This window comes from Microcaecilia unicolor, chromosome 7 (assembly GCF_901765095.1).
Source record: "Microcaecilia unicolor chromosome 7, aMicUni1.1, whole genome shotgun sequence".
Lineage (NCBI taxonomy): Eukaryota > Metazoa > Chordata > Amphibia > Gymnophiona > Siphonopidae > Microcaecilia > Microcaecilia unicolor.
This window is the reverse complement of record NC_044037.1, coordinates 217,447,264-217,472,813: the sequence shown is the minus strand read 5'-3', so window position 1 is coordinate 217,472,813 and position 25,550 is coordinate 217,447,264. Positions and strand designations below refer to the sequence as shown.

At 42.4% G+C, this 25,550-nt stretch overlaps 1 protein-coding gene across 2 annotated transcripts in view; it reads right to left on the bottom strand.

Moving 5' to 3' along the window:
- The window catches only part of SESTD1 (SEC14 and spectrin domain containing 1), a 164,150-nt gene that overhangs the window by 33,825 nt on the left and 104,775 nt on the right, over positions 1-25,550 (bottom strand). For both annotated transcript variants that reach the window (XM_030209824.1, XM_030209823.1), the window contains exons 10-13: positions 21,874-21,996; positions 14,208-14,402; positions 3,511-3,625; positions 510-669 (exon numbers count right to left, since the gene is read on the bottom strand). In XM_030209824.1, the coding sequence (XP_030065684.1) occupies positions 510-669; positions 3,511-3,625; positions 14,208-14,402; positions 21,874-21,996 (593 nt within the window). The remainder of the gene's footprint in view (positions 1-509; positions 670-3,510; positions 3,626-14,207; positions 14,403-21,873; positions 21,997-25,550) is intronic.

Sequence of the window (25,550 nt, the reverse complement as noted above, 5' to 3'; positions counted from 1 at the left end):
ACAGTAGAAAATTAATTTCTACCGTGTGTTTTCAACACTTGCCAAACTTGGAATTACTGCCAGGTGCATGCGCTAGCCAGGCAGTAATGCTGATTTGACACACACTGCATATGCGTAGGCCCTTAAGCAACTCTGTAAAAGGGCCCCAATATGCGGTCAGTACAGTACACTAGCTACAATGTGGAATCTACACCCATTGTGAAAACTTCACCCACCCCCTTAACCCGGCATGCAGCTAATGTACAAATTAGCATGCAGTCATGCCAACACAGTTAACAGTTACTGGACTCATGTGCTGCCAGCCTGCACTAATTCACGCATTAACTGTTTAATCCACTTTAATGAATGGGCCTCTATACATTTATGCTGAAATGTGTAATACATACATCTAAACGTCTCAGGCACGTTTAAAATTAAACCTACTTTTAAATTAAATTGTAAAAAAAACCCCTCATTTTCCAAATATAACAGTTTAGTTTTATCCTACTTGTGGGAATTTTAGACAATACCTTTGCTTTCTAAGCTGCATATCTTCCATTACTCCTTGGATGTGATCCACATTCTCTTTATTTTCAATAGAAACATCTTTTCCATATGCCCAAGATGATTGGTTGGTGATCTGATCCAAGAGACCTTGACCTTTTTCACGTAAACCCTGCAGGCCTGAATCTAAAACCAAAGTACACATATATTAACAGTATAGTTCATTACAGATAATGGTAGCAGAATAAAGTTAAACTTTGTGTGGAAGCCCATTTCTCAGCATCGAGAAAAGCAAAACCACATTCACCTCATCTTCTTTTTTCGTTTTGCTCTAAGTGTAACTTTGCATTTGGTATCTTGAATTTCATAAAACAATCCTCAACAAAAGTTATATATTTCTTTATTGCTATAGTAAATATTTTCAAATACTTCTTTTACCAGCAGGATGGCATTGTACAGTTTAATTACAATTTTCATGCAGATTTGCTTATGTGCAAAATGCTAATAAGGAAAGTATAAATAAATACTGTTCAGATATACCATATAGAAATATCCAATACGCCATTTTATCCAGAGAAAAATTATACCAGGAAACTAATAACAGCAATATTCTTTGCCAAAGTTCTGAGAATATGAAATAAAAGTCCTCACTGTAAACTATCGCTGGGGTTTACTAAGCCGCTAGTGCAGTTGGCTGTGTGCTAGTGCCAACACAGCCCATTCACTTTGAATGGGTTGTGTCGGCAATGCCGTGCGGCTTAGTAAACAGACCCCTATATTTTTTTTGTATGCTGCATCTTATTTTTGCTAATGAAATTTGTATTTAGTAGGTTCCTGTTCTTTTTTCTTTTAATCTACAGTATGATGCTGATTATCCGAACGCCGATCATCCGGATGTCCAATTATCTTTATTTATTTCTTTCTTCCCAACCCAGAGGAATGCTCCACGCACTCCCGTGGTTAGAGAGAAACAAATATATGAGAAAATGTCAATTTTTATTCACTTATCAAGTCAGAAAAACATACAGGCAATATTAGTACTGTCTACAAGGTTTTTCTCATGGGAGAGTACTCAGAGCATTTTCTCCACAGAAATAGGATATACATACACTTATATATGGAAAACTTAACATTGAGTCTATGGGACACACGTCAAAAGTCCTGCCTTTTTCTTGTTCCCTTTTTCTTCAAAAACTGATCAAGATTATCTAGGGTGGTCCACAGAAACTTAAGACTGATAAGTTTATTAGCTTGCTTCACTATCCATTTCACCAGCCCGTTTATCTTATGTCTGCAGGTCCAGCTAATTTGCAGAAAGTCCTACACACATTCTGTCCAACGTCCCTGGCTGAAACACTTCCTCTTTCTGCAAGCTGCAAAAGCCAGCTTGTCACGAAGCTTATTTCTGGGTCAGACAAATGACAGGATTTTAAAAACAGGCAGCTTTAGGCCTCAGAAACTTTGGTTCAGAGAAGGCCCAGACAGGTTCATTATTATCACTGGACCCATTATCTGCCCAACAGCACAGTACCTTCCCAGCCAATCCTCACGGTCCACGCTGTCTGCTGCAGGAAATTATGTGAACGGGAGCAGGGATGCAGCAGAGAAAAGCCCTGCCCTTTCCTTTTTCTCCTGACTCATATGCAGCAGAAAAAAGGTTGCGGGGATGTGGCAGAGGAAAATCTTTGCTCTAAGCTTGTAGGGACATGGCAGAGAAAAAGGCCTTGCTCTTCCATCTTGCTTGGATGCTGCAGAGAAAAATCTTGCTCTTTAAGCTTGAAGGACGTGGCAGAGGAAAAAAGCCTTGAACTTTCAACTTGCTTGGACACGGCAGAGAAATTTGTCTTTTACTTAAAAATGGCAACAAAGTGAAAAAGGAATGTTTTATCATTAAAAGACAAAATTGGTATCATGGAGAAATTAAGGAAGTGAGTGTCGGGGAAAAATCTGGCAGAAGAATATTGTATAGGACTATCAACAATATCTGACAAAAAAAGACAAAGTGATGCTATTGTAAACTATGTCTCAGTTTTTGAAAAAGAGGAAGGGAGTTGTTCTAGTAAAAATGTGAAAAGATCACCCATTGAAAAGGTAGATAAAGCTTTATATCTTTGCTTCCTGCAAAAAAGATCCTTGGGCCACCCAATTTCTGGGCTGCTATGTGCAAAGTGCTAATAAGGAAAGGCAATAAACAGCTTCAGGGGGATTCAGACTTCAAAACCAGCACTGGATGGCTTCAAAATTTCTTCATTTTTTAGTATACAGTAGTGTATATACATTACCTGTATGTACTTTCCTTTTAAATACTGTACTTTACACAGCGTATTTCCCTTTTTAAATAGAAATACAGTATTATACTTTAGAGTTTGTACTTTTCTCTGCTAACTTATTGTTGAAAATAAAACTAATGTTCAACATGCAATGCTGTGATTTTGTTTTCTTGATAAAAATTAGGTATGTCCAATTATCTGGATTTACGATTATCCAGATCACCCACTGCAGAGGATAGTCTGGAAAATCGGCATCCTACTGTATTTATTTTCCATCCAAGAAACTCACAACAAAAGCATTATGAGATACCTTGATTTACACATGGAAGTCAGCAACCTGCCACATCTCAGTACTGCAGATTACTGAACCCCTGTGGTACTAAGCTACCAAATGATCCCTAGTGATAGCAGCACAAGACTACTGCTAGGGGTGCCATTTTGGAGACGGTACCAAGAGGGCAGGGACAACTAGGGATCGGGAGGAGGCCTTAGAATGTGGGGGCAGAATCAGCACTGCAGCCCCTTTAAGCTTTGGACAGGAGCATCAGGCTGTGGCTCCCAGCTTTTGGCTAAGGTTATTTTACCGTGATTTTATAGCCATAATGAGCCTTATTCTATAAAGGCTATGTTCTTAAATTTATATGCTCCTAAATTAGGAGCATACTCTAGGCTTCAAAATAGATTATGCTCCTAATTTAGTAGTTCAGTCACAATGCAATATGAAAAGAAAACATTTAATCTTAACTCTGCTTCTTACCAACACTTTTCAACTTCTCTTCAAGCAGCTTTAAAGTTTGCTGAATTGCTGCTCCATCAGTGGGTGCTACATCTACACAGAGCATCCCTAATAAGCCATCTAATTGCTGGGACAACTAGAAGAAAAATACATCAAAGCCAAGTCATATTGACAACATGGAACACAAAGTTATACCTCTCTCACAAATACAATAATGTGCTGCTTGCTACTTATAAATTAATATATGTGTAATGACTTTATTAAGCTTCAACATAAAGGCAAGTCATATCTTTATCACTCCAACATAAGATGTAACCAATAACAATGACCTAATTTTAGAAAGGGTACTGCTATTAGTGCTAGGAGTTTTCTATTCTTCTTGGTGTCAACTGGACTCACTTGAGGATCAATACAATACAATACTGCCCTAAGCATATTCTATAAACCATGGTGTATTTTTTTTCAGTGTCAATTTTTAAGGCAACATATATAGAGTCTAGCCCAAACATCCTAATATAAAATATTATAGTATTAAAAAAATCACTGAAAAGTGCTCCTATAAACTTGCATTATATTTCTCAGAAAACCTCAAACTTGATATAATGGATAGACAATGTTCCACACACCAAGAGCCACAAATCCAGAAGAGACAGCACCAATGAGCATCTCAGGGCTATGGGGGTTAGAAGGGCAAAGGGCAGAAGCAGAGCCACTGGGAGCAATCATTCTCAACCTTCCTCTCACCAGCTTTTCTTTCTCTCCCAAAAGCCCCATCCATGTCTTTACTAGTCTCTCTGCAGTTTATGCTGTGCAACCTCTCACTCCTCCCAACAAATTCTGGAGAGCCATTTGCTCTCTTCCCCCCCCCCCCCCCCCCCCCCCATATTCTGCCTTTTACTTTGTCCCCTCATAAACAAACATAATCTGCTTTCTCTCAAAGCATCATCCTTTTCTCTCTCAACATTCCTTTCCCTTCCCCTGCCTTCACGACAGACAAAATGTTTGGCAAGGATTTTATACCTCATTTTTCTCCCTTTCCTACTGCAATCCAAGTTTAAAGATCTCATACTCCTTGTGAAGCTCTCCAGTTACCACTTTGGAGTTTTATAAGTTCCATCTATTCAGGAGCAGTGAATTTGATATTAACAGGCTCATTTTCGACAGAGAAAGACGCCCATCTTTCGACATAAATCGGAAAATGGGCGTCCTTCTCACAGGGTCGCCCAAATTGGTATAATCGAAAGCCGATTTTGGGGGTCCCCAACTGCTTTCCATCGCAGGGATGACCAAAGTTCATGGGGCGTGTTGGAGGCGTAGCGAAGGCGGGACATGGGCATGCCTAACACATGGACTTCCTTGAACCATAATGCAAAAAAAGGGCGCCCCTGACGAGCACTTGGACGACTTTACCTGGTCCTGTTTTTCTTACAACCAAGGCAAAAAGGTGCCCGAACTGACCAGATGATCACCGGAGAGAATCGGGGATGACCTCCCCTTACTCCCCCAGTGGTCACTAACCCCCTCCCACCCTCAAAAAATATCTTTTAAAATATTTTGTGCCAGCCTCAAATGTCATACTCAGGTCCATCACAGCAGTATGCAGGTCCCTGGAGCAGTTTTAGAGGGTGCAGTGCACTTCAGGCAGGTGGACCCAGGCCCATACCCCCCTACCTGTTACACTTGTGGTGGTAAATGTGAGCCCTCCAAAACCCACCACAAACCCATTGTACACACATCTAGATGCCCCCCTTCATCCGTAAGGGCTATGGTAGTGGTGTACAGTTGTGGGTAGTGGGTTTTGGGGGGCTCAGCATACAAGGTAAGGGCGCTATGTACCTGGGAGCAATTTATGAAGTCCACTGCAGTGCCCCCTAGGGTGCCCGGTTGGTGTCCTCGCATGTCAGAGGGACCAGTGCACTACGAATGCTGGCTCCTCCCATGACCATTGGGCTTGCATTTGGTCGTTTCTGAGATGGGCATCCTTGGTTTCCATTATCGCAGAAAATCAGAAACGACCAAGTCTAGGGCTGACCATCTCTAAGGATGACCTAAATTTCAAGATTTGGGCGTCCCCGACCGTATTATCGAAACGAAAGATGGACGTCCATCTTGTTTCGATAATACGGATTTCCCCGCCCCTCCACCGGGACGTTTTGCGAGGACGTCCTGAGCAAAACTTGGGCGTCCCTTTCAATTATGCCCCTCCATGTCTCTTGGACATTAATTTTCAATGGTACTATATGGACAGTGTTGGTGAAAGTTGTTCTAACAGTTCTGGCACTATTCGCAACAGTAATATAGCACGATCTGACATTTTGGATGGGCCCTAAGCATCTCTCGCCCTCCCTCACCTCCAACATAGATTTGGCATCTGTTGCTCCCTCCTCCACCCAGAATGGGTCTGATATATCTCTCTTGCCCTTCAAAAATGCATATTTTTTTTGCTGGTAACGATGAAGCCAGAGTGCCTCTGGCCAACCCAGGAGCTTTTCCTCTGCCGCGTATCACCCACATGGCAACAGAAAGTTGCTTCTGAGAAGATGGGTCAGGGCACAAGAAAGGCCCCAGGCCAGCTAAAAGTAGCCTGGCTTCTCTGATGTCAGTGATAAACATACAAGTTTGAAGCATAAAAGAGAGATATGGGACACACTTGGGATGAAAGGGATAAAAATATGCCAGACCTGCACAAGGGGAAAGGGGGAAAGGTATACCAGGCCCTAGGGTGTGGGAAGGAAGAGGCTCCCCTAAGGAAAGAAGCAGCAACTGATTGGCTGACATACTGGGTGGACCCGTACCCATGCAAGCCCACTTGTAACTATGCCCCTATTATATTTATTTTTATTTATTAGGATTTATTTATCGCTTTTTTGAAGGAATTCACTCAAGGCGGTGTACAGTAAGAATAGATCAAACATGAGCAATAGGCAATTACAGCAGTAAAAAAATATTCAAATAACAATACAAAGCATGGCACAGTATACTACTTACAATGTCAACACAATACGTAATAAACATTATAATTAATAGTGAAGGGTAAAGCAAAAATGTAACATATGGACAGGTAAAAAAGTAGTAAGAGTTAGAAAGTAAGGTGACTGATTTAAAGAAAGTTGCACATGAAGTCAGAGAGATGGTTAAATATTATGTCAGCTAGGGTAGGAGTGGATAAACATGTCCAACTGCAGTATGTGCAGCCCAAGTCACTCCTTGTGTGCATGAGTGAGACTAACAAGTTAGTTACTTCTTTCATTAAAGGCCTGGTTGAAGAGCCAAGCTTTCACCTGCTTCCTCAACTAGAAATAGTCTTGTGTTAAGCGGAGCCTTTCAGGCAGTGCATTCCAGAGTGTGGGGGCTACTCCAGAGAAGGCTTGCTTGTGGGTATCACATTGTGGAATGTCATTTGGAGACGGTGTGATTAAAGTCCTTGGCGGTGTGTGGAGGATATATACAGTGGGGGAAATAAGTATTTGATCCCTTGCTGATTTTGTAAGTTTGCCCACTGACAAAGACATGAGCAGCCCATAATTGAAGGGTAGGTTATTGATAACAGTGAGAGATAGCACATCACAAATTAAATCCGGAAAATCACATTGTGGAAAGTATATGAATTTATTTGCATTCTGCAGAGGGAAATAAGTATTTGATCCCCCACCAACCAGTAAGAGATCTGGCCCCTACAGACCAGGTAGATGCTCCAAATCAACTCGTTACCTGCATGACAGACAGCTGTCGGCAATGGTCACCTGTATGAAAGACACCTGTCCACAGACTCAGTGAATCAGTCAGACTCTAACCTCTACAAAATGGCCAAGAGCAAGGAGCTGTCTAAGGATGTCAGGGACAAGATCATACACCTGCACAAGGCTGGAATAGGCTACAAAACCATCAGTAAGACGCTGGGCGAGAAGGAGACAACTGTTGGTGCCATAGTAAGAAAATGGAAGAAGTACAAAATGACTGTCAATCGACAAAGATCTGGGGCTCCACGCAAAATCTCACCTCGTGGGGTATCCTTGATCATGAGGAAGGTTAGAAATCAGCCTACAACTACAAGGGGGGAACTTGTCAATGATCTCAAGGCAGCTGGGACCACTGTCACCACGAAAACCATTGGTAACACATTACGACATAACGGATTGCAATCCTGCAGTGCCCGCAAGGTCCCCCTGCTCCAGAAGGCACATGTGACGGCCCGTCTGAAGTTTGCCAGTGAACACCTGGATGATGCCGAGAGTGATTGGGAGAAGGTGCTGTGGTCAGATGAGACAAAAATTGAGCTCTTTGGCATGAACTCAACTCGCCGTGTTTGGAGGAAGAGAAATGCTGCCTATGACCCAAAGAACACCGTCCCCACTGTCAAGCATGGAGGTGGAAATGTTATGTTTTGGGGGTGTTTCTCTGCTAAGGGCACAGGACTACTTCACCGCATCAATGGGAGAATGGATGGGGCCATGTACCGTACAATTCTGAGTGACAACCTCCTTCCCTCCGCCAGGGCCTTAAAAATGGGTCGTGGCTGGGTCTTCCAGCACGACAATGACCCAAAACATACAGCCAAGGCAACAAAGGAGTGGCTCAGGAAGAAGCACATTAGGGTCATGGAGTGGCCTAGCCAGTCACCAGACCTTAATCCCATTGAAAACTTATGGAGGGAGCTGAAGCTGCGAGTTGCCAAGCGACAGCCCAGAACTCTTAATGATTTAGAGATGATCTGCAAAGAGGAGTGGACCAAAATTCCTCCTGACATGTGTGCAAACCTCATCATCAACTACAGAAGACGTCTGACCGCTGTGCTTGCCAACAAGGGTTTTGCCACCAAGTATTAGGTCTTGTTTGCCAGAGGGATTAAATACTTATTTCCCTCTGCAGAATGCAAATAAATTCATATACTTTCCACAATGTGATTTTCCGGATTTAATTTGTGATGTGCTATCTCTCACTGTTACCAATAACCTACCCTTCAATTATGGGCTGCTCATGTCTTTGTCAGTGGGCAAACTTACAAAATCAGCAAGGGATCAAATACTTATTTCCCCCACTGTATAGTCCTATGGTGATGTTAGGACAGTGTGTGGGTGGTAACACTTTGCTATACAAGTAGCACTGATATTCAGCAGCTATCCGAATAGCTAAGCAGTTGAAAAACAGGCCTAAAGAAGCTGCACAGATATACAGAAAGTGGCTGAATATTGATGCTACATATACAGCCATTGATGATGACTACATTCTAAATATATTTGTGTAGTGATGTTATATATAAGTAGTTTTTCTTTGTACGCCATGGCAGACATTTAAAAAATATAGTCATGACCTGGTCTCAATACTGACCCAAATATCTACATGAAAAAGCAACTGGAAATGAAAACTTCTTAAGCACAAATATCAACCAAGAAGTTGGAGAGAAGCACTAGCAACATTTCAAATATTCTTTCCGACAGTAATATTAGACAAATCTGTACTAAAAACATGCCATTTAGGTGAGACCAATGAGAGAATAGTAAGTAATGGCTCCTTGATTAATGCAGTCTTTACTGGTATACTCCCTTTCAGTAGCAGAAATTGAGAAATTACTGGCACAGGTTTTTGATTCTATGAAAGCAAGAATTGGTACCTCTGAGACATACCAAAGAATGGCATTTGCAGAACTTGGGACTAAGTACCAAGTACTAAAGAGTTGCTTTCACAGCAAGTGTTGTCTTTGCTTTAAAACAAAGAAAGAAAAATATATTTGTGTCCCTCTAAGAATCAATTCCCCTCATAAGGATTCACAACAGAACTGGCACACATCTTTATGACATGAAGCATGACTAATTATTAAGATTATAAAAGGGCTGTCATATTTTTTAAAAATGCATTACTACTACTACTACTACTACTTAGCATTTCTATAGCGCTGCCAGGGTTACGCAGCGCTGTACAAGTTTAGACAAGGGGAAGGACAGTCCCTGCTCAAGAGAGCTTACAATCTAAAGGTAATAAGCTATGTAGTCAGTGTAGGTATCTGGAATGGGGAAGGTGGTTAGGTGCCAAAAGCAAGAGAGAAGAGATGGGCCTTGAGTAAGGACTTGAAAATGGGCAGGGAGGGCGCACGGCGTATGGGCTCAGGAAGTCTGTTCCAGGCATAAGGTGAGGCGAGGCAGAAGGGGCGGAGTCTGGAGTTAGCGGTGGTGGAGAAGGGTACAGATAGGAGTGATTTGTCCTGAGAGCGGAGGTTACGGGTGGGAACATACGGGGAGAGGAGGGTAGAGAGGTAATGGGGGGCTGCAGATTGAGTGCACTTGAAGGTCAATAGGAGAAGCTTGAATTGTATACGGTAGTGGATCGGGAGCCAGTGAAGCGACTTGAGGAGAGGGGTAATATGAGAGTATCGGTTCACGCGGTAGATAAGACGTGCGGCGGAGTTTTGGACAGATTGAAGGGGGGATAGGTGGCTAAGCGGGAGGCCAGCGAGGAGAAGGTTGCAATAGTCAAGACGAGAGGTAACGAGTGAGTGGACGAGAGTTCGGGTGGTCTGTTCAGAAAGGAATGGGCAAATTTTGCTAATATTATAGAGGAAGAAGCGACAGGTCTTAGCTGTCTGCTGGATATGGGCAGAGAAGGAGAGGGAGGAGTTGAAAATGACTCCGAGATTGCGGGCTGAAGAGACGGGGAGGATGAGGGCATTGTCAACAGAGACGGAAAGTGGGGAAACAGGAGAAGAGGGTTTGGGTGCATTAACTTAGATATATAACTTTTGAATTAAATGAATAGGTCAGGGCCGGCACAACCTGGTAAGTGCGGTAAGCATGGCAGGGGCACACCGACCTCTGGAGAGCACCACAAGCCATGCTTACTGCCACCGGCGGTTCACAGTTCCAGCCCCAGCCACCAGTCCTCACCTGCCCGCCCTCAGCTCCTGCGACAGTCCCTTTTTTGTTCCTGCCTCCCTGCGTTTAAATCTCTGTTTTACCTCAAAGTCAAAGTGAGAGTGAAAGAAGCAGGCTCATCTAGAAACTTCCCTTCCCTCTCAGTGTCCCGCCTTCCTCTGATGTAATTTCCTGTTTCCATGAGGGTGGGAAATTGTGAGGGAAGGCCTGAGGCAAGCCTGCTTCTTTCACTGCTGCTGTCACTTTGACTTTGAGGTAAAACAGATGTAAACTCAGGGCAGCAGGAACTAAAAGGGGCTGTCATGGGAGCAGCCAGCAGACAGGTGGGGGAGCTGGAGTTGCAAATGGAACTAGCAGCAGCTGAGAAGAGGACTAAGGCTGGAAATTGGGGGCTGAAAAGGGGGGCAAGGGAGAGAGGAGAAATGCTGGACATGGATGGCAGGGGAGAGAGAAGAATTGCTGCACATAGATAGGAGGGGAGGGCAGGGGAAAGAGCAGAATCGCTGGGCATGGATGGGAGGGGAGGGCAGGGGAGAGAGGAGAATTGAACTGGACATGGATGAATGGAGGGGAGGGCAGGGGAGAGAAAACTGCTAGAAATGGGTGGATGGAGGGAAGGGCAGGGGAGAGAGAATTGCTGGACATGGATGGATGGAGGGGAGACAGGAGAATTGCTGGACATGGATGGATAAGGGGAAGGGGAGGGGAAAGAGGAGAACTGCTAGACATGGATAGATGGAGGGGAGGACATAGGAGAATTGCTGGACATGGATGGATAGGGGGAGAACAGGGGAGAGAAAATTGCTGGACATGGATGAATGAAGGGGAGAGCAGGGGAGAGAGAGGAGAAATGCTGGACATGGATGAAGGGGAGGGAGGAGAATTGCTGGGCATGGGTGGAGGAGGGGAAGATAGAGGAAGAAGATGCACATGGATGGAGGGGAAGGGAGAGAGGAGAAATGCTGGACATGGATGGAGAGAAGAGAAGAGAAATGCTGGACATGGATGGAGAGGAGAGAAGAGAAATGGTGGACATATATGGAGGGGAGAGAGAGAAAGGAAAAGCACATGGATGGAAGGGAGAGAAAGGAAACACACATGGATGGAGGGGAGAGAAAGGAAACACACATGGATGGAGGGGAGAGACAGAAAGGAAACACACATGGATGAAGGGGAGAGACAGGAAACGCAAATGGATGAAGGGGAGAGAGAGAAAGGAAACGCACATGGATGGAGGGGAAGGGACAGAGGAGAAATGCTGGTCATGGATAGAGGGAAGGAAAGAGAGGGGAAGAGAGAGGAAGTGAGATGAACAAGGATGGAGGGGACGAGAGAGAAGAATTGCTGGACATGGATAGAGGGTAGGGAAGAGGAGGAAGTGAGATGAACATGGATGGAGGGGAGGAGAGAGAGGAGAAATGTTGCACACAGAGAGGGAGAGGAAAAATGCTGGACATCGATGGAGGGGAGGAAAGAGAGAGGAAGGAGATGCATATGGATGGAGGGAAAGGAAGAAAGAGGAAGGAGATGCATATGGATGGAGATGAGGAGAAAAACTGCACGTGTGTGGAGAAAATAGGCAAAAACTGGATCCACTCTATACCTTCTCCAGTCAAGTCCGCGAAGGACCCAACTTTTACTTATGTATGAAGGCAAGAAATGAAGAAGAAAGAAGGACAGTAAAGAAATAAATGGAAAAGAAGCCCTGGAAATGGAGTCAAGAGAACAGATAAAGAGCAGCAGAATCAGAGAATGGGACCAACATGATCAGAAAAGCAAAGTTACAAAGGTAGAAAAAAAATGATTTTATTTTCATTTTAGTGTTTGGAATATGTCCAATTTGAGAATTTACATCTGCTGTCTTATTTTGCACTATATAGGAGGAAACATATTTCTTTCTGTTTTTCTGGTATTGTGCTGAATGCAGAGTCTAGTTTCTTAGGATTTCAGGTTAATTTTTGAAGAATTTGAAGAAGGGCTATCTCTGTTCTGTATGTGTGACTGCAAGGCCAAGGGGTCCTTTTACAAAGGCGCGCTGTAGTAGTGTAGGCGCGGGTTTTGGGCACGCGCCAATCCATTTTTTAGCGTGCCTGTAAAAAAAAGGCCTTTTCTTTTTGCCGAAAATGGACGTGCGGCAAAATCAAAATTGCTGCGCGTCCATTTTGGGTCTGAGACCTTACTGCCAGCCATTGGCCTAGTGGTAAAGAATCCGGGCGGTAATGACCTATGCGCATCCATTACATACGGCCGAAAATAAAAAATATTTTTCAGACGCACGCCAAAAATTAAATTACCGCAAGAGCCATGCCGTAGTTGGGTGGTAACTTCATTTTGGCGCACGTTAGGCACGCGTAGACACTTACACGGCTTAGTAAAAGGGCCCCCAAGTGTCTGAAAAGTGATCTGTTTGTTAGGTTCTGAGATTTTGATAACACAATGTGTTTCAGATTTGGCAAGACTGTTCTATTTTCCTAATTCCTGATCTGTGTGCTAATTTGGTTTGTGTCATCAAACATATAAATGAGACGTGACCGACTCACCTGCAAATGCGCAGTAGAGTCCGAACGTTGAAAGAGCAACAGTCTAGAGGCGGGACAACTCCGCCCCGAACACCCGTCAAGTTCCACTCCCCCTTCCTCTGAAGTTTACACGTCGTTACATCGTCCAGAGGCGGGGCGACTCCGCCCCAGCCGCCCATCGAGTTCCACTCCCCCTCCCTCAGAATTGTAACGTCATCAAAATTACGTCGTCGGAGTTATGGCGGCAGGCGGCGGCAGTGAAAAGCGTGTGAGCTGCGAGCTGCTCGGCGTTTCAGGAGCCTTCCCTTCCCTTCCCTTCCCTCTCTCAGCTGTGGTCCCGCCCTCCCGGAAACAGGAAATGAGGGCGGGACCAGAGCAGAAAGAGAGAAAGGAAGGCTCCTGAAGCGCACAGCTCACATGCGTTTCACTGCTGCTGTAACCCGACGAGGTAAGATGGCGTTTACAATACGGAGGGGAGGGGGACTGGAGCTCAGAGGGAGGGGGGCCTCGGAAGGAGGAGGGCCTTGGAGCTGGGAGAGAGGGGGGGAGGGAGGAGGGCCTCGGAGGGAGGGGGATGGTCCTGGAGCTCGGAGGGGATGGCCCTGGAGCTCAGAGGGAGGGGTAGCCGGCCCTGGAGCTCAGAAGGAGCTCGGTGGGTAGAGCTAGGGTGGGGCGGGGCTAAGATGGGGCCCCATCACATTGGTCTGCACTAATACGTGCCCGTTTTATGGGCGTAACGGCTAGTTTTAGGTATATTGGAGCTGTAACAGCTTACAGAAATTATTTATAATAAAAAAGAAACCACAAGTTATTTTTCTCCTATACTGGTGTAATATTTTCAATGATGCCTGTTTATATGCGCCATGGCTGGTGAAAGGGGTGTGGCTGCTGTAGGGGCGGAGCCATAGTGATCCCATCATTAAAGTTACCCACAATGAGTACCAGTATCCTTTTTCCTACAAAAAAAGCATTGGGGGCAGGTGTGTGGTAGTGGAGGAGTTTGTGTTGCTCTCACTGAGGGGAGAGAGAAGGTGCTAGATGGGGAGATGGGAGGGGTTGGAAGGAGAAAGGAGACAGAGGAGATGCTGGATGGGTAGGGGGCACAGACTAATAGGCTGCAGGGAGGCACCAGAAACCCTAGCACCGGCCCTGAAGTAGGTAAGATACTACTTCATATCTGCATACTTGATAAATCATCTCTAAAAGTTATTTCCTTGGCAATTTCACAAGCTTCATTTTTATTTCATGACTGAATTGTATTGTTTAACATAAAAAGCAGCTGAATTACATTTATAAACAGAAAAGTAGCAGAATACAGCAGAATCATACTTACATCTTGAGCGACACCATGGAATTCTAGGGCTGCCTGTAACAAGTTTTGCCTGAACTCTAGTTGACTGGCTTGCCGATAGCTAACATCACTGAGTTGCTGTTGCAATGCCTTTAACTCTACGAGGTCCTCCTCGTCCCCAGCATTCAACAGTGCAGCGATCTGCTGATTAAGCTCCACATACACTGCAAACCATTCCTAAAAAAAAACCCAACAAAAGCACGAGGCACAAGTTAGAGGCAGCAAAGATCAACACATGCAGATCCTTCTGAATCTGTTCGCTCATCTATTATTCTTTAGGGTTTTTAAAATGCTGATGCTGTGATTTCACAGATACTTTTATAAATTACTGCCCAATTCACAATTTGCTAATCTGGTACTACTGTGAGCATAAACATAGTGCAAGCACATGGTGATAATGGTTAATTGATTAAATATGTCTTCTTCTCTTTATGAACTTTAAATAGAACAAAAGGATGCCATCTATTGGATGAGCTAGAGACATATCATTTGGTACTACTTGATATTTAATTAGAATAATCTGTACTAAGACCCTTGAATACAATGTTGCACATTTCTGAAGGATTCTCATTGGTTACTAACAGAGTGGAGGATAAAGTTTAAAATGCTATGCCCAGTTCATTGTATTTTGGTTGGGTCTGATTCACAATATTTGAAAGACTTATTTTTACCTTATGAACTTTTTAGAATGTTATGCTCATTGCAAAAATTTCTTTTCTAAATTCTAAATGGTATTAAACATGTATCAACATCCTCTCGTATATAAGGATATATGGGGTTGAAATTGTGGAATTAAATTCCTGTGGAATTATTGTATCTTTTACTAATTTTAAGAAACATTTGAAAGCCTGGTGCTTCAGAAATATTATGGTTCTTAAATATTTTTGTTGCGTTTTTATGTTGTAGCATTTGTATTTTGTGTTTTAATGTTTATTTTGTAACTCACCTCGAACTATTTTGGTGAGGCATGTTATCAAATAAAGTAAAATATAGAGACTATCATACATAAATACATACTAAAAAGAGCCTGACCTAAAGCAGTCAAATTACTTCCAGTCTCAAGGAGGAAAAAAACTCAGAAGCCCCACTGTTGGTACTATGTCTGCCTGTTGCTAGGGCTAAGTATCTTCATCAGTCTAAACTCCTTATTTTTATATTTTGTGCAAAAAGGTGTTCACTTTCAATCATTATAATATATGCATAATTTACAACTTGTACTTATCAAATTAACCCGCAATAAGGGCCTGCGCTGGTGTCGACGTCCAAGTTTCATGTGCGCCGAGGCCCCTTTTTACCGCAGTGGATAAAAGGGAAGTCTTTCTTTCCTGTAGGAAATGGCCATGCAGCAAGTAAAGCACTTGCTGTGCAGCCATTTTGGTGGGGAGCCCTTACCGTCACCCATTGATGTGGTGGTAAGGGCTCCCATGCTAACCTGGTGGTAACCAGGAAGCATGCAGCACTGCCCAATTACTGCCACGTACACCCCGGCTCTACAAAAATAAATATATTTTTGCAGCACTAGATATGACAGCATTCTAGGGGTGGGAAGTACCGCTAGGCAGCTGCGGTAGCCTGGCGGTACTTCCTGTTTAGCAAATGGTAAGCCCATATTGGGCTTACTGCTGCTTAGTACAAGGGGCCCTTAGTGCATTAATATGAAACTTATCTTTATTAAAATAACCTAATGGGACCCCCATTTCACCCACAAGCTTCCTCTGAACAGATTCTTCTATACCTAAACAGCTGTGAATATGGCAAACTATTTTTCAGGCTGAGGGGATAGCAACTAGTGTAGTCTAAAAATGTTTCTATTGATCGGCCTCGTGAACACTTTTGTGTAAAAATTATTGTTAATCTGTGTAATTTCAACATCTAAAAATCTGATTTTATCCTTGGAACATTGATAAGTGAACTGAATGCAAAGAATAGCTATATCCCAATATAGGACACTCTTTATGGGTGGAATTAAATGAGTCAAATTCTTTCCATTTATTTAAAAGTAGTTCTTGCAATTCCACATCTACTATAATAAAACTCACCCTCAACGTTCTGAGGACACTGACGTCAGTGAAGCCAAGCTCTGACTTCCTTCAAAAAGGTTCGAAGGTTCGTTGTGGTGAAGCCACCAAAATCGCTCCGGGCCCCGCCCTCGAGGGCGGAGCAATGGCAGAAAAATGAAGGGGTTAGCATGGAGGGAGGCGGGGTGGGTGGGAAATCGCTCCGGGCCCCGCCCTCGAGGGCGGAGCAATGGCAGAACAACAAAGGGGTTGGCAGGGAGGTGGGGGGGGGGAATCGCTCCAGGCCCCGCCCTCGAGGGCGGAGCAATGGCAGAACAACGAAGGGGTTGGCAGGGAGGCAGGGGTGGGTGGGAAATCGCTCCGGACCCCGCCCCGCATCTAACGTCATGACGTTGGGGGCGGAGCAATGCCAGAACAATGAAGGGGTTGGCCAGGGAGGGAGGAGGGTGTTGGCGACGAAAACCTTGCTAGTGCCCGTTTCATTTGCTCTGAAACGGGCTTCTTTTACTAGTCTTTATATAATCAAGGTGGGAAATGCCTTTATGTCTTATAGAAGACCAATACTAGGGCTTCATGGTCTTAGATAAGAGTGTGCTAGATATCAACAAATAATCAATTCTGGAAATGGTAGCGTGTGCCCTTGATAAATGGGTATAGTCCCTTTCCATGGGATGAAGGGTCTTTCAGACATCCAACAAGTCCGAACTATCAGAAAGCAATGGTATGCCCTTGTTGCATTCATATCTGTCTCTTCGTGTTTGCTGTTACTTATTTATAATAGGATCAGAAACCCAATCAAAATCCCTTCCCATTACTACTTATTAGAGCTGAGAGACTGGTATGCTTTTCTACAGATGTGTCTCTATATCCAAATTCAGAAAGACCGGTTGACTCGGTTGAATAAACATGGAACCACACAATGGGTAGCTCCCTTGTCATACAGAGGAATCAAGCTGCAGCATGTGAGGGATCCCTATGTGACAAAATTAATTATGAAGCACTCAAACAGGTAGCCTATAACCGAGAGAGAGATTATGATCTAAGATGTTTATGATATCCTTTCATCTAAAAATGTTCTGTTTTTCTGTACTGCTCACAGTAAATGTAGGTGGGCTATTCAATTATTATATGGAGAAAAAGCTGTCATAGGTTGGTCTCTGTCTCATAAAAGTAATTGTAAAAACCCAATCTTAGATTCAAACCAAAACAAATTTAATTCTAATTCATTAAAATTTACAATGAAATGCAGTCAATAAATTTCCCAAATTTTAACATGCTCATATACTTAGCATGTTTTGGAAGTGAATATGGCAGTATTAATGTCCAGCCAGTATCACTTAATATTTGACTCAAGGTTTTCTTAATGGAATATTTTTTTAGTCAGTTCTTTGAAGTTCCTTACAGCCCACAGGCTGCAGCTCTGATCAAAACACTATCATAAATTTCATCATACAGAACACTATCAAGCTGAGTCACACTGTGTGACAATATAAATCAATCATAATCAGTAGGCTGAAAGTAATTTCCACCTGTTCTGATTATGACCATTGCTAAAGCTTCAGGAAAAGTGCAAGAATAAAACCAAACATTTTCAAAATGACTACTTAAAGCTACTTTTCAATTGCTGCAGTAAAAGGTAATTGCTGTTTTCTGATGGCAGCAATACAATTAGGTCACTTGACATAAGTAAAGCTGATGTAGTTTACAAAGCCAGCAAATTCCAGAATTTTCTCAAACCGCTTTTGAGCATAAACAAGGATTTCTTTGATGTTACCAAAAATCTGACCGGGGAATCAAATCTTGGCTGTCCTCCCACCACATTGGGTGTACCCATGATCAGAATAATATGATACAAAGGAATTTGAAAGGGAAAACCCTTGGTTGAACTGTGATGGGGTAATCATCAACTTAAACAGAATCCGAGTTCCGTGCCTCATGCACAGGTGTACGGTTGAATCATTATAGCCACAAGGTCCAGCATTATCAACATTGGCTCATATCTATTGACTCTGAATTATTACCTATCTTGAGTCCATGGTTCCCTGGGTCTCTTCGGGATAATGTTAACAAATCTATGTAAGCCACATTGAGCCTGCAAATAGGTGGGGGAATGTGGGATACAAATGCAATAAATATAAATATATAAGACAGGCCTTCTTTGATTTATGTCTCAGAGAATGCCACTGAATTGTTCAAAATGAAGAGCATATGAGTGAGACGTATGTAGGTATAAACTTTCTTGGGGTCCAATAAACAAAGCCAATACCCTAAAAGAACTAGAATGGTCACTCGGTAAACCATCTCAAATGTTTCTTTTTCAGGTACACATTCTGTCTTAACATCACAGGAAAGGAATTTCAAACTTATTGGAATGGTGTCTTGTAATGTATACAAAGGTGGCATGGGTAGACCATCCCAAAGAGTGAGACTGAAGGCCAAACAGTGAATTTTTATCCAAACGGCATCTCTGGAATATAAATCTAGAAATATTTAAGTGTTATAATGCTTTGCATACAAAAAAAAAAAAAAAAAGCAAATCAGATTTCATTCTATTTGGTGCCTCTGAAAGGTCAAAGACACAAAGGAGGCAATACAAGATAATTTGCCCAAAGTACCCTGCTTTCAGAGGCTAGAAGTATGTGCACAGATTTCAGAGTACAGGAACTTGCAGGTACAAGGAAAGTGATACGACAGGTGGAAGGCAAAGTACACAGGAAGGTGTACTCAGATTTCTTCTTACTGGAAGGTCCGCTTGGCTTTTCTTCTTTTAAGCTTGTCTCTCATGAAACTAGTAATCAGGATCTGTGCACTGTAACTGACGCTCCAATGAGTAAAAGGAGGGGCTCAATGAGTGTGACAGTGAAATAGCATTCCAAATGAAAGTGACACGCTCCTAATGATTGAAACTTGATATCTTTGTGTATGTTTTCTCAAAGAACTCAATCTGAAGCATCCAGTAGAAGGTATTGCCAAGCAAACAAACTGAGAACTCGGGGTTCTCAAAGGAATATATTTTTCAAAATACTTTGCCAGATATTTTGCTCTATTCCATGCAGGGCTTTAAGTATCAATGTGGGTGAATAAACATTATATATTCCTTATTTCCTTGACCCTTATTGTACTTGTATACCCTAACCTTACCAGACCCTTATTTTATACTGTATTTAACATCTACCGGACCTCGCGATCGCCTTTACGGTATTATGTAAGCCACATTGAGCCTGCTAATGGGTGGGAAAATGTGGGATATAAATGTTACAAATAAATAAATAAATATTTTGCTCTATTCCTTGCAGGGCTGTAAGTATCAATGTGGGTGAATAAAAATTACCTGCTGCTGGGGCAGAGTCAAGATGGCACTGTTACTCTGAGCACTGCTGTGCATGCAAACTGAATTTCCTTGATTATGTCGCCAAAAAGAAGGCAGAAGTGCCAACTTACCATGCTGTTTCTTCTACTCCAGTGGCAGCACAGCCTTGCATCAATTATTCTGCTCAGAGCTTCCACTGACGAATGCTGGCCTGACTCCTGCTGCTGCTGCTACCAAAAGTGGAAACTTGGAACAGCATAGGAGCAAGGATTCCTCTGGCCTACATGGTCTCAAAATCTCCAGGATGGCCAGGGTTCCCGTGAAGGGAAGCTTGATGGCAAATGTCACCACAGAGAGGATCATGGATGATGCAGTACCGGGCCAGAATACCCTCGCCCGTTTTGGAACTTCAAAAGGAGCATTGGCTGGGATGCCTCAAGTGCCTGGCCTATGAATACAACAGCTTAACGTTTTGAGGGTCTCTTTTACAAAGCTGAGCTGCTGATTCTTGGTGCGGCAAATGAGAGGAAGCCCATTCAATTCCTATGAGCTTCCTCTCATTTGCTGCACGGGAATTGCTAGTGTGGCTTTGTAAAAGAAGTCCTGAATGCAGATGATTCGGCAACTCAAAGCGAAGTCCTGGAGGAAAAGAATGGATCTTCAGAGAAGATGCCATTAATATCTTGTAGTTAAACCCGAAGTAGCCCTTAAGTTATTTGGGCAATGCGAGTGAAAATGGATGCTGCAATTTCAAAGTGCTCATTAAATTTAAGCTCTTTGATGACCACTTTCATATTTGGCGCCCAGGCAGGAGGCCCTAGAAAGAGATTATCTTCCAAGGATAGAAATGTTAGGAAAAGATACAAAGGAATTCTAATCTACTATTAATACTTTGACTCAAGTTTAATATTGCAGTTCACAGGAAATTTGAATAACCTGAACATCACTGTGGACATCTGAATTACGTTCAAAACTCCTAATTTTCCCAGGGTTCTGGGCCAGACCTCATTGGAGAAAATACTTTGTAGAGATTTTGATTCTAACAGACTCTATTTTGCTACCTTTTAATAAGGCATATTTCCCTCCTTTAGGAAAAGATCAAAAGTCTTGTGGAAATTATGTATTAGATGTATCTGCTATATTAGAATCATCTAGAGAAGAGGTCCAGGACAGAATAATATTATTAGTAAGCTGTATGTTTGAACAGGACCTTAAACTGATCACGTGTCTTTACTTCAAAAAATCTAAATGTTTTTATCTGGGACAGAGGACTTGGCATACCCGGCATTTCTCATTCAGTGCAGGAGTGATGCAAACCTTTTTTCTCCATGTGAATGGAGAAGGATAGACAATATCAACAAGGTCTACTTGCCCTGATTGTGGTTGCAAGCTCCACTGTATGGATGGTTTAAATGACCAAGCAACTGGAGATCATGCCACCCAGAATCTATCTGTCAGGAAAGGTAACAAAATTAAATGTCAAAAGACGAAATGAAAATGGGAAACTAAGAAGCTGCAACTGGCCGTTTAAGGTGAGTGGACTTAACAGGTTCTTGTACAAATGAGTTGCATCAACTACTACTTTTGTGATGTGCAATAAACATGGCATGGATATGAAATTTTAATATAATGCATGGAAGAGGACAGTGAATTAATTTAGGATATAAACTGTGCTTCTTTTATTAGTACAACTACTGCATTATTAATCAGATATTAATATTTAGACAAAAAATATGTTAAGAAATTTTAGACAGTAGTGTTCATGAATGTTATTTTTGTTATTCTGACATTGCTTTGATGACATGTAAAAAAATTAATATAACCTGTGAATGATGGTTTTCACAGTAAGAGAAATCTAAATATAAGAACTGCTTTTGTGAAAAATTAGATTTTTTTGTGATTTATCAGGTTTTTGTGAAATGCCCTTTATTCACATAAATATTAGTCATGCTTTGTAAGACCACATAGATCAAGACAAAGTTAGCAGAAACTGCTAAATGCAAAACAGGTAAACATAATGGAAGAAAAAAAAAATCTCTCTCTCTCTCTCTCTATATATATATATACAGTAAAAAGATATAGATAGATAGAGCTATATAGATACACACACATATATTAGGGATGTGCTTTTGGTTTGTAAGTGCATCTATATATTAAGAAACATTAATTTTTATTTTCATTAAAATGGAGGTGTGAAACAAACTGAAAATTCTGCCATGTGCACATCTTTACCAGATATTCTGGGAGTTTGGGAATTACAGCTCACATTTCCACACATCTAAATAATCATGTTGCAACTTGTTGAAACAAATTTTCTCACACTGTGTTGACTCTCAATTTCTTCATGCTTCTGTTGCAATGCCTGAGATGCTCTGATTGAATCGCCTATCCCCCACTGTGTTCTTAGCTGTTCAGATCCTGGTCCTTCAAGCCAATTAACTACCTGTAGAAAATATACCAAAAGATGTTACATATTTAAGAAAAATCAATTATCTCAGAATATTTTAAAACAACTTGATTTACAAATAAATACATTTTAAATTACTTTTGACATATGTATTGTACAGTTAGAATAAAAGTTTATTTTAGCCACTGCTATAGCCATTAATCAAGATATTTCTTCAATATATTGAGTAGATAATTATTTTCATTAACCTGAGGTCAGATCATCTTTGGAGATGACTGCCTACGAAAGATTTAACTGTAACTCATATTTGTGTTTTCATTTCTGTGCTAATAAGAGCAGATGAAAAGCACACATCTCCCTGAAGATTAGGCATTGCTTTAATCTTCTTCCACAAACTGAAATTAACCTGCATTCACACATCAGCATTACTATACTTTCTGGACAGAAATTCTCAGGTTCAAGATAAAGATTCCTATTTTTCCATTTTCTAGATTATTCACTGTCAAACAGTATATACTCAACTTCTGTCATGTCCCCTACCTGAACGCAAGCAGCGTCCTCGGGCTGTACAGGGTCCCATCGACACGCACACTTGATTGGCACAACCCTGAGCCATGTGTGTGTGGTTCTTCTCTGGTTGCAGGCTCCTTGATTGCTTTGCTTCCATGCACCTGGCTCTGCTCTCTCTCTGCCTGGCTTCCAGGCTCCTTGATTGCTTTGCTTCCACCCACCTGGGTCTGCTCTTCCTCTGCCTGGCTTCCCTTGCTTCTCTCCTATTGGTCTTCCGGTTCCTTCTTCCCCTGCTCTTGTCCTATGGCTGTGCCCCTTCTCCCTGATGTCAGATGCCAGCACTTTATCAGCTGAGCTCTCCCTAGACTCCTTGCTTCGGCTTCTACTTTGGTAGGTGTTACTTGCTCAGTAATGTGCTTCTCCTCTACTTTGTTCTTCGTTACTGACTCTGCCTGTACCTGGATAACTCGTGTCTGCTGCCTGCCTCCTGACCTTGCCTGTACCTGGATTACTCTTGTGTCTGCTGCCTGCCTACTGACCTTGCCTGTACCTGGATTACTCTTGTGTCTGCTGCCTGCCTACTGACTCTGCCTGTACCTAGATTACTCTCGTGTCTGCTGCCTGCCTCCTGACCTTGCCTGTACCTGGATTACTCTCGTGTCTGCTGCCTGCACCTGGATTACTCTCTTGACCTGCTGCCTGTCTGGCCGTCATGTTCATCACCCTGCTTCCTGCTCCATCTCGTAAGCCCTGCAGGCCGCCCATACCTAGGGGCTCAACCTCTGGGGAACGGCGGTCAGCGCAGGTGACACCCAGGGTTGTCCGGCCGCCAAGCAGAACCTGGTCCAAGTACCGGGCTCGGCAGCGCTCTACTTGGTACAAGAACTCACAGGTCTGACAACTTCTTGCTTTTTTAAAACAAATCAGTCTTACATCCCCGTCAAACAGGTTTCCATAGTACCACAGTACTGAAACAGTGGCCTTTCTGCTGCCTTTGATTTGGTTGATCACTCACTGTTACTTTCAGGTTAAGGGAAATCGGGCTTACTGAACTGTGTTTAATTGGTTCTCTTCCTTTTTACATGGATGATCTTTTATGGTCTATACAAGCACTGACATTTCTAGAATTCATTCTCTCACTTGTTATGTACCTCAGGGCTCACTCTCCTCTTTTATTTAACATCTTTATTAGCCCATTGGCCACCCTTATTCAGTTGTTTGGGATTAAAACTTTCCTTATGCGGTTGATATTCCCCATGTCACCATTCAACATTGACCTTACTCCATTAAAGAACTGCTTGACAGTTCTTGTGACATGGCTAGAATCTCATAAACTAGTTCTTAATCTGGATAAGACAATTACAAACTGGATTACAGGCACTTCCTCACAGCCTAGCATCACCCCTATCCTTTCCTTTCCTTTATTTCTTATTAGTCACAAGCATTCCCAGACTGAGTTCAGCTTGACTTACATTAAGAGGTCAAGTACACTGTCACATTTCAGACACATTTCAACAAAAACATTGTTACATTTTAGGGTCATAACGGTTGTAGTTGGGGGGTACTGGGGTGCTGTACACATTATCCCTCATTCTCTAACACGTATTTTCTGAATAGATGAGTCTTCAATTGCTTACGCAAAATTCCGCACTCTGATATTGGTCTTGTCACTGGTATATCGTTCCACAATTTTGCCGATAGATACGATAAGGTTGTTGAGTGTACTTTCTTAAATCTGACACACTTTGTTGATGGAAACACTAGGTCCAGAAGATTTCCTTTCATTCTTCTCAGTCTCTTTCACGTAGTATTATCCAATGGTTTAGATATTCTGGCATTTTGCCATGTAGAAATGAGGGTATCATGGTGAAGACTTTAAAAATCCCTTGTTTCAAATGGTAGCCAGTGTGTAATGTGACACCGTGGTAATATGAGAGGCGTTACTCTCTCATATTTTGATTTAGAGAAAATTCAGTCTAGATGGAACATTCTGTACTGTCTGTTGCTTTGTTGTTTCATACATTACATAATGATGCCCTTATTTATATTCAAACATCTTTGAGATTACTGCAATCAACCAATACAGTGTTGCTGAATATTCCTATCTCCTGACAGGCTTGTTTATGCACTTCCCAGGATTGGATTCTGTTGATTCCTGGATCACATTTCTTGAATACTCTGCCAGTAGAAATTCAGTTAGAAATATAAATTTTCTGCTGTTTTGCAAAAAGGAAAAAGACCTATTTGTTTAGAATAGCATTCCCAGATTAAGATCCACAATTGCTAATGTGTGTTAAGGGAATAACACATATTTTTTGCCAAATTACTATCATGACCCTTACTACCATGAGACTACTGCTAGGAGTGCCATGTTGAATGAAGGCGCCTGCAAGGGCAATAGCAAATGAAGATTGCTCCTGTCCTGCCTTGGGAACCACTAAACCACCAGAGACCTGTTCAGGTAGGCCCAGGGGGTCCAGGATAAGGGAGGAAGTTGTTGATCGGGGAGGGGAGGTTCAGGTGAGGAAGCACTCTTGGGGGCAGTTTTGAGATCTTCAACTTGCAGCCTTGGAGCATTGAGCTACGGCTTTAAAGCCCAATCCTCATGGGGTTATTTTACCAGCTATACTGTGGCTTGCAGTGTGCACTTGGTGCAATCAGTGGGATAGTATTTGCCTAGTAATAGAGCTGATTTACATGCATTTCCATGTTTTTCATCCGGTTTCTATTTATCACACAGTTACTTAACTAATGCTACATTGGTGCCCTTTAAGTCATGTTAAGGGGCAAATAACTTGGGTTATTGCCCTAATGCACTTGATAACTTCCCTCCCTTAGTCTTTTGTATTTGCATTTTCACTTCCCTGTTTTGGGGAACTGTTTCCACTTACATGGTTTAATAATGGTAGAAAAATAAAAAGGACATGATTGTAACACCAAGAGTTTGACTATAATGTATCCTCTGCTCAGCTTATCTGATAGTTCCTACCTCCATGATAATGCATGAGATACTGGGACCGGAATTTGTATAACCACTGTGTTGTCCCTTGGATTGACTATTGTGGTTATTAGCCTTCCTA